The following is a 15,798-nucleotide window of genomic DNA, read 5'->3' as shown; positions in this document are numbered from 1 at the left end:
CTTGTTGCCGCTTGGCTGAGGCAGTACTGCAGTGCTTCCAGCTTGTAACTGATGTGGTGACTGAGACTGAACATGAGGAGGAGGATGATGCGCAGGAGCTGTACACTGTGGGGGCAACTCTGACTGACATAGGGCCCGCAATCCTCGGTGTGGGGAGGATGTGTTCCGTCCCAAGGTCCGACTGGGTCCCGGCTTCCACTATGTTTACCCAGTGTGCCGTCAGGGAGATGTACCGTCCCTGGCCACAAGCACTTGTCCACGTGTCCGTTGTCAGGTGGACTCTCCCAGTAACTGCGTTGTTGAGGGCACGGCAGATGTTTTGGGACACTTGCTTGTGTAGTGCGGGGATGGCACACCGGGCAAAATAGTGTCGGCTGTGGACCGAGTACCGAGGCACGGCCACCGCCATAAGATTGCGGAAGGATTCCATCTCCACCAGCCTAAAAGGCAGCATTTCCAACGCAAGCAGTCGTGAAATGTGCGAATTTAGGACTGTGGCCTGTGGGGCGTTAGCTGCGATTTTCCGCTTTCGTTCAAAGGTCTGGGATATGGACAATTGAACGCTGCGGTGGGACGTTGGACGTGGACGTTGATGCTGTTTCTTGAGAAACTGCCATAACAAGTGAAGACTGAGAGGAGGGGGCATCTTTGCATGCTGTATGGACAGGGGATTGCCTTGCACGCACAACAGGGGGTTCTATTACACGCACAACTGTGGAAGAAGCAGTGGTGACACCCGCAGTCACTGGTCGTGGACCCTGGGTTTCGCCCCACAAAGTCGGGTGCTTTGCTGCCATGTGCCTGATCATGCTGGTGGTGGTCAGGCTGGTAGTTTTGTCACCCCTTCTGAAGCTGGCATGGCAGGTGGTACAAATGGCCTTTTTGGGGTTATCAGCAGAGTCTTTAAAAAAATTCCAGACTCTGGAAGACCTACCGGTTGTACTGGCAACGTCCCTCGTGTTGGTGTTACGGGGAACTGTTACCCGCCTTCTGTGGGCGGCCACCACACTGCTTCTTCCTGCCTGTTGGGGTACTCTGACTCCTTCCCCCTGTGTGCTGCTGGCGCACCACGATCCTCCTCTCTTCGTGGCAATTGTGTCTCGTCATCGTCCACCTCTTGTGACAAATTGCCAGCGTCGACTTCCTGTGGCCGTGGCTGTTCAAATATTTGGGCATCGCTACATGGGATCTCCTCTTCCACCACTTCAAGCCGAGCAGGCGAGGGGCACAAATATGGAAATGGACCAGTGAACAGCTCTTCAGAGTGTCCAAGTGTGGGATCAGTTGCTGTCTGACGACACTTGGCATGGTGGTAGGAAGGAGCATCAGGGTGAGGAGGAGTATGCGGTCGAGACTCACGGCTACTAAAACTTGACCGTGTGGAAGACAGACCAGAGGTGGTGGTGCCCAGATAACTGGAAGTATTATCTGCTATCCAATTAATAACCTGTTCACACTGATCAGTTCGCAATACTGGTGTTGTAGTGTGCTTCCCTATTAATTCGGTCAAGGAGTGGGAGCGAGAAGATGTGGCTGTTGGTTTTGGCACATTTTCACCTTGGCCACGGCCCCGTCCTTGGCCACGCACCATCACCAGAACGTCCAGTTCCACGTCCCTTGCCACGCTCCTTGCCCATTGTAAATGAAGTAAAATAGCTTACACTCGCACTATCAATGGCAAAAGGGTAATAAAAAGGAGATTAGAACCGTGGAAGAGGAAAACCACAGTTCTATTTGTCTGTCCTACAACAGACTCTTTTAATCAGATATATTGGTGTCTGTCCAGTCAGGGAGACACTGTTACAGTTTTTTTTTTATGGCAAAATGTCAAAAACAGGATAATACAGATATTTGACCCGTGGAACTGCAAAACCACAGTTCTATTTTTCTGGCCTACACCAGACTCTTTTAAACAGATATATTGGTGTCTGACCAGTCAGGGAGACACTATTACTGTTTTTTTTTTACTGCAAAAATGCCCAAAACAGGATAATACAGAGATTAGACCCGTGGAACTGCAAAACCACAGTTCTATTTTTCTGGCCTACACCAGACTCTTTAAAACAGATATATTGGTGTCTGACCAGTCAGGGAGACACTATTACAGGGTTTTTTTACTGCAAAAAATGCCAAAAACAGGATAATACAGAGATTTGACCCGTTGAGCTGCAAAACCACAGTTCTATTTTTCTGGCCTATACCAGACTCTTTTAAACAGATATATTGGTGTCTGAACAGTCACAGACACACTCAATTTTTTGGGGGAGGGGGAAAAAATACCAAAAGGTTAATAAGACTGGTATTTGTACAGTCTGACTGAGGAAAAAAACAAAACAAAACAGGATTTAGATGGAAAAAAAAATAATTTTTCCTGGCCCCTGAGACCGGGGAGATAAGTCTAGCAATTTGACCAACAGGAGCACACAGGACTGTAATGCAGCGTTTCCTGGTATAACCACTGCGTCTCCTATATAGCCTGCCTGCCTGATATCTGGGATGGATATTAGTCCTGAGAAGGACTGTTTGTTTGATTTGGCAGGCTTTAGAGACCCTACACTACCTATTTTGCACTATATATCTCTCCCTAACTCAGCAGCACTGACCATACACTGGCTGATCCGGAGCGACTGTGTCCAAGATGGCGGCGCCCGGTTTTAAATACTCGAGGTGACGCTGTGCGGCCAGCCAATCACTGTAATGCCCACAAACAACATGGCTGCGGCATTACAGTGACTGGCTGGCAATCCCTCCATGTTCATTGGCTCTGTAAAGAGCGCCAAACGTGCAGGGCAGAGACCCGAACTCCCGCCCGAGTAACCCGGAAATGCTCGGTGCTCGCCGAACATCCCGAGTAGAGTGATGCTCGGGCGAGTAACGAGCATTGTCGAGCATGCTCGCTCAACACTAGTTAGGATAAGTACTTCTTCACTTCTCAAAATACTTCTCTATTTACAGTGAAAGTAAATGAGAAGCTCATATTTAACACAGCAAAGTATAAACATAATCTAACTCTTTAGCGGCTTATCTTTATTTTTATATGTATAGTCACATGTCAATATTTTGCATGCAATAAGCTTTGTTTGATGTACACCTTTTATTGTATTCCTAGTGTTAGCTTATTATGAGGCTCAATGGTCACAGAGAAAGCTGCAAGATTTTAAAGGGAATTCATCTGTAGGATCAGCCCTCTTAAGCCATATAACATGGGAATGCATGTCATTAAGGCTGCGTGTCCACTATGCGTTTTTCAAGCGTTTTTGCCAGGGAATTTCCGCAGCGAAAACACTTAAAAAACGCTTGGTAATATGTGCCCCATGGTCCCCAATGATAATCCGCATGTGGTGTGCATATGCTGCGGAAATTTTCGCTGCGGATTATCATTGCCGAAAAATACGCAGCATGTCCATTAATTTTGCGGACACGCAGCGTAATTGCCGCCATTGACTTGCATTGAATCGCATAATATCCATATGAGCAGATGTGCACAAGCAGATATTATGCGATTCAATGTACGGATGGTACCCGGGTCTGGAGAAGAGGAGACTCTCATCCAGACTCGTGTACCATAGAACCTGTTAAAAAAAGAATTTAAAATAAAGATTATACTTACCTTCCGATGACCCCCGGTGTTTTCTCCGCTACGTCCGGTCTGTTGTATGGCTCGCGGTGGTGTGAAAGGACCTGCCATGACATAATTTAGTCATGTGACAGGTCACACGACCGCTTATGTTCTGACCTGACCCGGACGTAGCGGAGAAAACACCGGGGGCCATCGGAAGGTAAGTATAATCTTTATTTTTTATTTTTTACCATTCTTATTCTTTTTTTGACTATTACTTGGTCACACTATATAAATCCATTCCGGTTGCATCTATTTATATAGTGTGAACAAGTTGTCAAGCACTTTTCCATGTGATGCTAAAATCGCTTGGAAAAGCACTTGATAACCCGCATGCAGAAATGCATGCAAAGACGTTTCACAAACGCTTCTACCTGGCAGGAAAAACGCATGTAAAATCCGCATGCCTTTTTCCTGCCAGGGAGAAGAGGAAAAAATCTGCAGCATTTCTGCATCGTGGGCACTTAGCCTGAAAGTTGAATAAAATGATACCTTGATATCTGTGACTCAATATCTTATTCCAGAGAAATCCAAGGTTTTCTTAATATATAAATGACCTGTATAGGACTATGGGCTGAACACAAATCTCCCTGAGAATCTGATGAGTCTCATTACAAACACTTCCAGTAGCTCCCTTCTCAGTGCTGTTGCTCTGCTTTATTGCCTCTTCCCCCACAATGGCTGTGTGAGATGAAAGCTAAAGAAGTGTTAGTAGTCACCCTTATGTCTGCTGTTTTTCAGGTACTTTGTAATCACATATCTATTCTGTCAGATCAGGAAATCAGACTGTCAGTCATTTCATGTCCCACACTAGTAATGCCCCCTTTCATTTAAAATAATTTCTGGAGACAGATTCTCAAGGAGATCTTTGTCTGTCCGATAGATCTAAATAGCTCATTTACATATTAAGAAAAATGTAGATTTCTCTGGAATAAAACATCGGATCACAGATATCACATTATCATTTCATTATATTTTCTAGGACCTGCATGCCCATGTAAACGGGTTAGAATAGTTGACTCTGCTGACAGATTTCCTTTAAGATTTCTTTTTTTATAAAGTTGCATAAAAAATTGGCAAAAAAGCACTACAAATGACAAAAAATATATGAGCAGCATAAAACTTGATTCCTCTAATAGATCTTTTTCTGACAATACATTTTAAAAAATTGTACAATGCACTTTTTTTTAAGCAAGTAAGAATTTAGGAAGGTCATAATGTATGATACTTGAAGAAAATAATGTATCAACATGCAAAATATGTTTATTCTATCAGTCTAATTGATTTGTGTGACAAAAACACAAGCAATTATGTAAATTTAAAACTGTATAATAGGTGTAAATTGTAATAAAAACATCAACTTTTTTTATTACATAGATTGGCACTTTTAGAACACATGATGGAGAATATTTTTTAGAACCATTGATGAAATATGGTGGCAAGGAGCATAAAGATGAGCACAGCAAGCCACATCTTCTCTACAAAAAGCAACAGAAAACTGGGAAATCTGAAATGAAAGATGCAAACTGTGATATATCAGGTACGGTCTCAGTGGTGGATACTATGTTGGTTAATACAACCCCTGGCAAAAATTATGGAATCACTGGGCTCGGAGGATGTTCATTCAGTTGTTTAATGTGAAAAAAAAAGCAGATCACAGACATGGCACAAAACTAAAGTCATTTCAAATGGCAACTTTATGGCTTTAAGAAACACTAAAAGAAATCAAGATAAAAATGTGGTACTCAGTAAGGGTAATTTTTTTCAGACCAAGCAGAGGGAAAAAATTATGGAATCACTCAATTGTGAGGAAAAAATTATGGAATCATGAAAAACAAACACACAAAAGAGCACTCCAATACATCACTAGTATTTTGTTGCACCACCTCTGGCTTTAATAACAGCTTGCAGTCTCTGAGGCAAATACTTAATGAGTGACAAACAGTACTCTTCATCAATCTGGCTCCAACTTTCTCTGATTGCTGTTGCCAGACCAGCTTTGCAGGTTGTAGCCTTGTCATGGACCATTTTCTTCAACTTCCACCAAAGATTTTCAATTGGATTGAGATCCGGACTATTTGCAGGCCATGACATTGACCTTATGTGTCTTCTTTCAAGGAATGTTTTCACAGCTTTTGCTCTATGGCAGGATGCATTATCATCTTGAAAAATGATGTCATCATCCCCAAACATCCTTTCAACTGATGGGATAAGAAAACTGTCCAAAATATCAATGTAAACTTGGGCATTTATTGAAGATGTAATGACAGCCTTCTCCCCAGTGCCTTTACCTGACATGCAGCCCCATATCATCAATGACTGTGGAAATTTGCATGTTCTCTTCATGCAGTCATCTTTATAAATCTCATTGGGACCGCACCAAACAAAAGTTCCAGCATAATCACCTTGCCTAATGCCGATTCGCGATTCATCACTGAATATGACTTTCATCTAGTCATCCACAATCCACAATTGCTTTTCCTTAGCCCATTGTAACCTTGTTTTTTTCTGTTTAGGTGTTAATTGTGGCTTTTGTTTAGCTTTTCTGTATGTAAATGCCACTTCCTTTAGGCGGTTTCTTACAGTTCGGTCACAGACATTGACTCCAGTTTCCTCCCATTTGTTCCTCATTTGTTTTGTTGTGCATTTCCTGTTTTGGAGACATATTGCTTTAAGTTTCCGGTCTTGATGCTTTGAGGTCTTCCTTGGTCTACCATTATGTTTGCCTTTATCAACCTTCCCATGTTGTTTGTATTTGGTCCAGACTTTAGAAACAGCTGACTGAAGAACCAACATCTTTTTCAACATTGCATGATGATTTACCTTCTTTTAAGAGTTTGATAATCCTCTCCTTTGTTTCAATTGACATCTCTCGTATGATTCATGTCAGTCCACTTGGTGCAACAGCTCTCCAAGGTGTTATTACTCCTTTTTAGATGCAGACTAACGAGCAGATCTAATTTGATGTAGGTGTTAGTTTTGGAAATTAAAATTTACAGGGTGATTCCATAATTTTTTCCTCAGAATTGAGTGATTACATAATTTTTTCCCTCTGCTTGGTCTGAAAAAAATTACTCTTACTGAGTACCACATTTTTAATCTTGATTTCTTTTAGTGTTTCTTAAAGCCCTAAAGTTGCCATTTGAAATGACTTTAGTTTTGTGCTATGTCTGTGATCTGCTTTTTTTCAAAAACATTAAACAACTGAATGAACATCCTCCGAGCCCGGTGATTCCATAATTTTTGCCAGGGGTTGTAGTACAGCCAAATGAAAAAAAAATGATTGCACAATGGCCAGTTGGCCACGTTACATCTCCATGTCGTGCAGAGCTGTAATAGGAAATCTGTAGAGGCTCATGCATCCTTTCTATACAGCCATGGCTAAAAGTTTTGAGTCTGTTACAAAGTTTTGTTTTCACAAAGTGTGCTGCTTCATTGTTTTTACATCTTTTAGTCAGATGTTTCTATGGTTACTGCAGCACAATTATAAGCATTTCATACATTTTTACACTTTTATTGACAAATATATCAAGTTTATGCAGAGACTCAATATTTACAGTGTTGACCCTTATTTTTCAAGACTTCTGCAATTCACCCTGACATGCTGGATATCAGCTTCAGGGCCAAATCCTGAATGATGACAACCCATTCTTGTCTAATCAATGCTTTGAGTTTATTACAATTTCTGGGTTTTTGTTTGTACTTCCATACTTGAGGAGTGACTGCAGGCTCTCAGTGGAATTGAGATCTGGGGAATTTCTTGGCCATGGTCCCAAAATTTAAATGTTTTGTTCATCGATCCACTTAGTTACCACTTTTGCCTTGTGACATGGAATGCCATCATGCAGGAAAAGTATTGTTCTTTCATCGTTGGGAGAAATTGCTCTTGGAAGATGTTTAGATACCATTTGTAACACCCGCAGGTGGTGCACATGGTTCGTGGCCTGCTGTGCCACAGGGCTGGACCTGCCTAGGAAGGGGCATAGCTAAGCGGCTACCTGGTGTTCACTGGAGCTCCTGATGGTGGAGACAGGCTGGGCTGCAGGTAGCCACCAGGTACCACTCCTAGGCAGTCCCCGGTACTGAAACTGCTGCCCCCAGTGGTCAGGTTCACTTACACAGGCTCGGGCTACGTTCAGACTGGACTGATTCTGAGACTGGTGTTAGCAGTCCGGTTACAAGGATAGGCACACGTACAGACACACAGGTCTCGGATACTGATACTGGCACCGGCCGCACACGGACCGCAGAACGAACATCAGGCACTGGTCATCCCAGGACCAGGGACTTCAGGTTCTGGACTTTCCACACAAGGACCAGGGACTTCGGGTTCAGGACTGGCCGCACATGGACCTAGGGACCTAACAACTCACTTACCGGAGAAACTACACACTAATGTATTCTGTTGCTTCGGCGACTCCCTATAGGGGAGGGAGCCTTATATACAAGATCCCTCCCAGAAATTGGCAGGGAACCATCTTGCAGGGATACTCAGATATTAAATGCCTTTCTGCTATTGGTTGGGGGCATTTTACTATGTGCGCACGCTGCTCCTTTAAGAACGGGGAAGCACGCGCACATTAGGCACGCCACCAGGAAGTGCGGCGTGTGCAAACAGGAGGCACGACACCAGACTGGGAGGTGACTGCGCAGTCACAGTGGGGAGTATGTCGGTGTCCCTGCATGGGAGAAGGAGGAGAGCTATGCTGGGACACCTGTATAAACATATAACCATTCTTTATTCATGACAGTGTTATTAGGCAAAATTGCAGGAGCACAGAGGTTTGACTGCAGAAGATTAGCATAATGTTATTTTCTCTGATCACCTGAGAAAAACTCAAGTACACCCTCTTTGAATTCTATGGTTTGATGTATTAGAACATATTAAGACAACTTATGCTTTTAGAAGGTCTTAAAATTAGGTAAATACAACTTCAGATGAACTACAACATATGTGTTCATCAGCAAACCTGATCACCTCTTTAAAAGCAGAAGCTTTGGCACTTTGCTGGTCTAGCTCATGCAGGCGTTTGTTTACACAATGCCATGAAGACATAAGTAATGATCTTTAAGGTTACTTGTTATATAAAAAATGCTAGTAACTTGCAGATATGAGGTCAGTCAGTGCCAGGGTGTGGTACTGTGTGGTGAATGAAGCCGCGCAGGCCCTCCCCTATGACTGAAAGCCTGAGTTTGCAGGGAGGAATAAAGTTCATTTTCTCACAGCTGCAGGGCTCTCAGTTACGGCGCCGGGCAGCTTCAGAACGCTATTAACCTGCAGTTTAACCTCATATCTGCAGGTTGATATCGTTTTTTTACATGAGAGGTTCCCTTTAAAGAAGGAATTGTTGCTGCCCATCAAACTGATAAGGATTATAAGTCCATTTCCAAATTGCAATAAAAACGAAGCGCTACAGCTCAGACTTTAAAGGCCTCACTCAGAATGTTCAATATTTATGTTCATGATAGTACAATTAGACAAAGACTGAACAAGTATGGCATACTTAGAAGGGTTGTCAGGGAAAAACTTTTTTTCTAAAAAGAACATGGCAATACAGTTATAGTTTGCAAAGTTATATATGAACAAAATACTACACCTATGGAACAGTGGCCCAATTTCTGAATGTGTTTTTGCCATTTTTGTGGAGTAAAACACCTTGAATTGTTGCAAATTCTTTGAAAAACTTTAACTTGAATTTTCCAACTTTTGGTGTTATTTACGCCAGTTCAGGCCAACTGTGCCAAAGTGGCAAGGTCTGCCTGGCAAATTCATCAAAATTGTCCAGAACTCAACCCAATTGAAATTCAGTGGCAGGAACTCAAGAGAGCTGTGTGTAAATAAATGCCCATAAGCCTCAGTGAACTTAAGCAATATTGTAAAGAAGAGTGAGCCAAAATTCCTCCAGAACAATGTGAGAGACTGATAATGTCATACAGGAACCGATTACTTAGAGGTTTTACTGCTTAAGGTGGTTTCAGCAAGCAAGTGATTTTATGAATCCCCCCAGCACAAGCACTGTGCACAGCTGGGATTCACGGGTATGAGACCCGGGACCGGAGGTGATGTATAGGTTATACGTACTCCCGGCCATTCAGCGCCGCCTTGCTCCATACACTTGTGTCAAACAGTGTCTACACAAACCATCAGAATGTGCTTGCACGTCATTGAATTAGAAGCCAGTCGTCCAGCTACAGGTGTTCCATTGACTTCATGCCATCGCTCTCAATGGCTATAATGGTGCAGAGCAATACGGCAATGGAGGTCTAACCTGTTCAGCAATGAATACAACTTTTATCTTGGATGCAATGATAGCTGGAGATAGGTCTGAGGACTTAGGAAACACCATGAAGATGCCTTCACGAGAAAATGTGAACGTGCCCCAGAAGCCATTTTTGCTTTTACTACTGTGAGCAACCTGCATCGCATAAATTTTCTACCATGGTCTACAGTATCTCCAGACTTGTTTCCCATCGAGCACATCTAGGACGTCATTGGTTGGCCGTTGCAAAGGGAGCTGCCAGTAGCGAATCTTGATGATTTGACAAGTGCATTCAGTGTGGCAGAACTTTCCTCAGTTAATTATTAATAACCTCATTTATAAAATGCCAAAGCGCAAGGTACCAATTTTTTTTTTCAGGTTTTGATATGTAAAACCATAGCATTCAAAGAGGGTTTACTTAATTTTTCTCAAGGTTGTATGATCTTTTTTGTTGGATTCCATAATCCAGCAGAAAAAAATTGTGCTGTGCTTCATCACATGCCTTATTATTGAATTCCAACACATTCCACCCAATGGCATATCATACAGTGGCACAACTGCAAAGGACTCCATGAGCCATTCTGTGGCCTACTTCAATAGACGTATATAAAGAGATTTATGGAAGTGCAATGAAAGATTAATAATATTGTTTTTATGTTGCAGCTCTTCTGATTTTAGTAGGATTGCTTTGCAGATCTGAACAGCTAATGAAAATATATTTCTAGTTGCATTGCATAGCTTTGTTTTTCAGTTAGTTCACTTTTTTTTCTGTTTAATGTCTATTAAGGAACAGGTTGACCTAGTTCTTTTTTCTTCCTTTATACTCTCAAAGGAAAAAGCAGTTATCACAAAATGTTGAATGTAAGATATGGGAGAAATGTTACATTTATATCAAACATGGAAGACTGTATATCAAGGTCATTTCTATTATTAGTCTTGTAACAATAACTCATATACAAACATCATATGTGTAGTTAATGGGTTTGTCAACTCCTGAAATATTTTTTCACAAACCATCCAGCCTGCATTAAAATGATAAAAGAAAGTATTCTCAACAATTGTCTAATGTTTCTGCTCTTAAGAGTGCTGATCTAAGAGGTGATGTTTTGGTCAATGTCACGTTATGTTATTTTGCTTTTTTTGGAATTTTCCTGTAGGCCCGATAGATTGAAATTTAATTTACAAGGGTTGATAGAAAAATAACAAATTTTATAAATATAACTTATCTAAAAAATGGAAAAAAATGCTTTATAGATGGCAAGTACATTATTCAAATGATCGGACTCAAGAAGTTTCAAACTTCTGGTCAAGGCCATGGAAGCAAAGAGTGCCCTTGCCCCTTGTGTCTAGAAGTTAGCATTTCAAATGCCTTTTTTCACCCCATGACCTACAGTAGAAGATTAAAGGTAAAGTGGTGGGAGGTGGCAAGCTGTATATTAAATAGCAAGCTTTGCTCCTGTCCCATATGAAGGGCAGCAATCTTGTTTGGTTCAGCTAACAGATGTTCAGTTTTGGCCTTATAATATTTTTTAACCCCTTAGTGGAGAAGCTAATTTTAACCCTAATGACCAGGCCAAATTTTTGAAATCTGACCAATGTCACTTCATATTGTAATAACTCTGGAACGCTTCAACGTATCCTAGTTCCCAGTGATTCTGAGATTGTTTTTTCGTGACACATTCTATTTTATGATAGTGGTAAATTTAGGTTGACATGTTTTGCGAATATTTGTGAAAATATCAGAATTTTGGCAAATATCCTTAAACCAGTTGGTCATGCTGTATAAAATAATTAATAAATAACATTTCCCATGTCTACTTTACATCTGCATCATTTTTCAAACATCATTTTATTTTGTGAGAATGTTAGAAGGGTTAAAAGTTTTGTAGCAATTTCTCATTTTTTCAAGAAATTTACAAAATAGGGCCCTACTCAGATTTCAATAAACTTTGAGGGGCCTATATACTAGAAACTCCCCAAAAGTGATACCATCTTACTGTAGAAAGGATCTGAAAACGAAAATTATTTTTTTTCTGCTGAAATGTTGTTTTAGCCCCAAATTCATGATTTTCACAATGGATAACAGGAAAAAACTGACCCCATAATTTGTTACGCAATTTCTTCCGAACACGAAGATACCGCATATGTTGTCAAAAACTGCTGTTTGGGCGCATGGCAGGGCTCGGAAAGGAAAGAGGGCTATTTGATTTTTTGGAGCGCAAATTTGTTCGTGAATGCCATGTCGCATTTGCAGAACCTGTGACATGCCAACACAGCAGAAACCCCCACAAGTGGCCCTATTTTGGAAACTAGACTACTCAATGAATTCATCTAGTGGTATACTGAGTATTTTTAACCTACAGGTGATTCACAAAACTTTTATAACATTTAGATGTGAAAACAAAATAATATTTTTTTTTCACTGAAATACTGTTTTAGCTCCAAATTTATAAATTACACGAGGGGTAATAGAAGAAATTGGACCCCATAATTTGCTATGCAATTTGTACCGAACATGGCAATACCCCATATGTGTTTGCACACTACTGCTTTAGCAAACTGCAGGGGTCGGATGGGAAGGAGCGCTACTAGGCTTTTAGAACGCAGATTTTGTTTGAATAGATTGTGAGTGCCATTAGCCGAGAACCCTGAGGTACCAGAAAAGCAGAAACCCCCCTTAAGTGACCGAATATTGGAAACTTAATTGCTTAAGGAATTCATCTAGGGGTATAGTGAATATTTTTCGTCCACAGGTGCCTCACAGAATTTTATAACATTTGGACTTGGAAATATAACATTTTAGTGGTAATTTATTTTTTTTTTATTTGCAGCAAATTTGTCACTTACACAAGGGTTAACAGGTGAAACTGGACACCATAATTTATTGCGCAATTTCTTCCAAATGCAGTGATACCCCATATGTCGTCAGAATCTACTGTTTGGCCACATGTCAAGGCTGAGAAGGCAGGAGCACTAGTTTGCTTTTAGAGCCCTAAAATAGTTTGCGGGTGACATTTCCGGAGCCCCTAAGGGGCCAGAACAGCAGAAAAAAAACAAAAGTGACCCTATTGTAAAAATTGTACCTCTCAACGAATTCATCTATGGCTGCAGTGACTATTTTGTAACATCCATGCAATTCTTTTTTTTCTGGAGAATTACAAATATGCCAGTTTAGTGTCCATACATTGTGCCCCCATACAGTGTGGTGCCCCCATATATTGTAGCGCCCCCGTACATTGTGCCCAGCTTGTGCTTCTGGAGATGTGCACCATGTAAAATATTAAGTGTGCTATCCCCGCTATAATAATGCTAAACATGTGGTCGCATACGGTGGTTTAGGCACAGTGTGGCTCAGAATAAGGGGGATTTGGATTTTGGAGCACAGATTTTACTGGATTTTATTTGGGGGGGGGAGCCATGTTGCTTTTCCAGAGTCTTTGTTCTACCACTAACGAGGGAAACCCCCTATATTTCCAGTGACAGATGACGGATTTGAGTGTGGGATGGTTTTATACGGGATAAATTAGGGTTTTTATTGGTAACATTTTTGGGTACATAACATTTTTTGATCGATTTCAGTATAAGGCTGGATCACATTCTTGTTCTCTATGCTGAACATTCACGTCGGCATAAATCCCACAAAAATGTGATTCCTTCATTTGCCGTCTGGTTCCGGTGGTCTCCATCTTTTTAGGCGTTCACAGAACTGTGGTTGTCCACACTTGTGCACTAAAGGACACTTAAAATGATGGGACACCGCTGGAACACAGAGCAGTCCAAAGTGACTCCATCTGCCTCATAAGTGAGTGGTTCCGTTGGGAGTTTTGTCTGAATCACGGTTTTTGGGATTTACATGGAAACCCCAGTCTAAGCGCTCAGCGGAGAGCGCAAGATAAATGTGAGCAGAGTCTTATTCTGATTTTTGGGAGGCAAATTAAAAAATAGACAGCAGTACAAGAATAGTTCTTATTTTTATTTTTGCACAGTTCACCATGCGGTATAAGTGTTGACATCTTTATTCTTAGGGTCGGCGCGATTACAGCGATACCAAATTTATATTGTTTTCTAGTGTTTTTCTAATATCACACAGTAAAAGTGCTTTTTTATAAAAAATTGTTTTTTTGTCACCATATTCTGAGCACTTTAACTTTTTTCTTATTTTTTTGGCAAACAGCTATATGAGGGCTTATTTTTTGTGCGACGAGTTTGATATTTCTTTTGTACCATTGTGGGGAACAAAGATTTTTGATCACTTTTTATTCAGAATTTTAAGACGCAGAATGAATAAAAAACAGCAATTCAATTAGGGTATGCGCCCACGATCAGGAGTCGCTGCGGCCTTGACGCTGCAGAATAGCCGCACCACTTCTGCCCTCATTAAATGCATTCATAGTGGATCCTATACACTATGCTGTAACATCTGGATGCTGCTAGTTTGATGCTGCATAACATTTATGCAGCGTCAAATCTGCAGCATTTCCTGATCATGAGCACATATTCTTATTGTCTTTATTTATTTTTTTGTGCCGTTTACGTGCGGTAAAAGCAATATGACCGATTTGTTCGTGGTGTGAGTACGATTGCAGCAATACCAGATTTATATCAGATTTTTATACTTTGCTACTTTTATACACTAAAAACAAGATTTTACAAAAACTGATTTGTTTTTGCATCGCCATATTCTAAGAGCTGTAATATTTTTATTTGTCTTCCGAATGAGCCATATTAGGGCTTGTTTTTTGAGGGACAGTTTGGTGTTTTCATTTATACCATTTTTTTACATATATCTATTTGATCGCTTTATATTACATTTTTTGTGTGTCAGTATGATGAAAAAGCGTCATTTTTGGCGTGTTTTTTTTTTTATTACAGTGTTCTCAGTATGGAATAAATAACGTGCCAGTTTTATAGATCGACGCAACGACATTACAGATGTTCCAGATGCGGCGAAACCAATTATGTGTACGTTTTTTGCTTATTTGCTTTAATGCAAATGCTGCGTTTTTAGTTGCGAAACGACTTTCGTGATTTATATGTGCTTTTCTTGTATGTTTTTTAGCTTTTTGCACATTTTATGTGATTTTTTAAGTCCCACTGTGGGACATGTATAATTTTTACTTTGATCACTGCAGTGCTGGAGACCTGTCAATGACCCACTGACACAGCCTGTGAAATCCGGTTTAAAACTGGATCTCACAGGCCACTGTATCCTGGGGTTATCAGTTGACCTCAGGGTACCATGGCAACGATCGGCACCCTCGATTTTGATCGCAGGGGGTCAATCCTGCCACAGGGGGTCTTCTATCCACTTAGATACTGCTGTTAGAAATGAGATACCCCATAGAAATTATTTTCTACCTGAATGCACATATTTTGGAATAAAAATCATTTAGCTTCATGTTTCATTAAAAAAATGTCCTGAGTCAATATATTTTTATGTCTTACTATTTTAGAATACCACCGTGATCAAGGTCCTGAAGGACCGAAACGTTGGTGGTGTATCCAAGTGTTCTGACACTGTACACTTGTATTAATACATTAGATTCATAAAACTACAAGCTATTGCTGGATTGATCAATGAACTCTTAAAGAGGCCCCTACAGTAATAATGTTCCACATCCTGGCTCCATGTCTCCATCCTGCCCCCATGTGTCCATCCTGTCCCCATTGTCTCCATAATTAGCCCCTACAGTAATAATGTCCCACATCCTGGCCCCATGTCTCCATCCTGCCCCCATTGTCTCCATCCTGCCCCCATTTGTCTCCATCCTGCCCCCATTTGTCTCCATCCTGCCCCCATTTGTCTCCATCCTGCCCCCATTTGTCTCCATTCTGCCCCCATTTGTCTCCATTCTGCCCCCATTTGTCACCATTCTAACCCCCATGTCTTCATTCTGTCTCCATTCTGCTTCCATGGTC

At 41.1% G+C, this 15,798-nt stretch overlaps 1 protein-coding gene across 1 annotated transcript in view; it reads left to right on the top strand.

Annotated features, from left to right (window-relative positions):
- ADAMTS20 (ADAM metallopeptidase with thrombospondin type 1 motif 20) overlaps positions 1–15,798 on the top strand; it is a 342,835-nt gene that overhangs the window by 20,775 nt on the left and 306,262 nt on the right. The window contains exon 3 of the mRNA XM_073652029.1: positions 4,997–5,159. Coding sequence (XP_073508130.1) covers positions 4,997–5,159 — 163 coding nt within the window. The remainder of the gene's footprint in view (positions 1–4,996; positions 5,160–15,798) is intronic.

This window comes from Phyllobates terribilis, unplaced genomic scaffold (assembly GCF_046119375.1).
Source record: "Phyllobates terribilis strain yellow unplaced genomic scaffold, ASM4611937v1 Scaffold_11__3_contigs__length_659146591, whole genome shotgun sequence".
NCBI classification, from domain to species: domain Eukaryota; kingdom Metazoa; phylum Chordata; class Amphibia; order Anura; family Dendrobatidae; genus Phyllobates; species Phyllobates terribilis.
The sequence above is the reverse complement of the archived record's forward strand: the minus strand, read 5'-3'. Positions and strand labels throughout refer to the sequence as shown.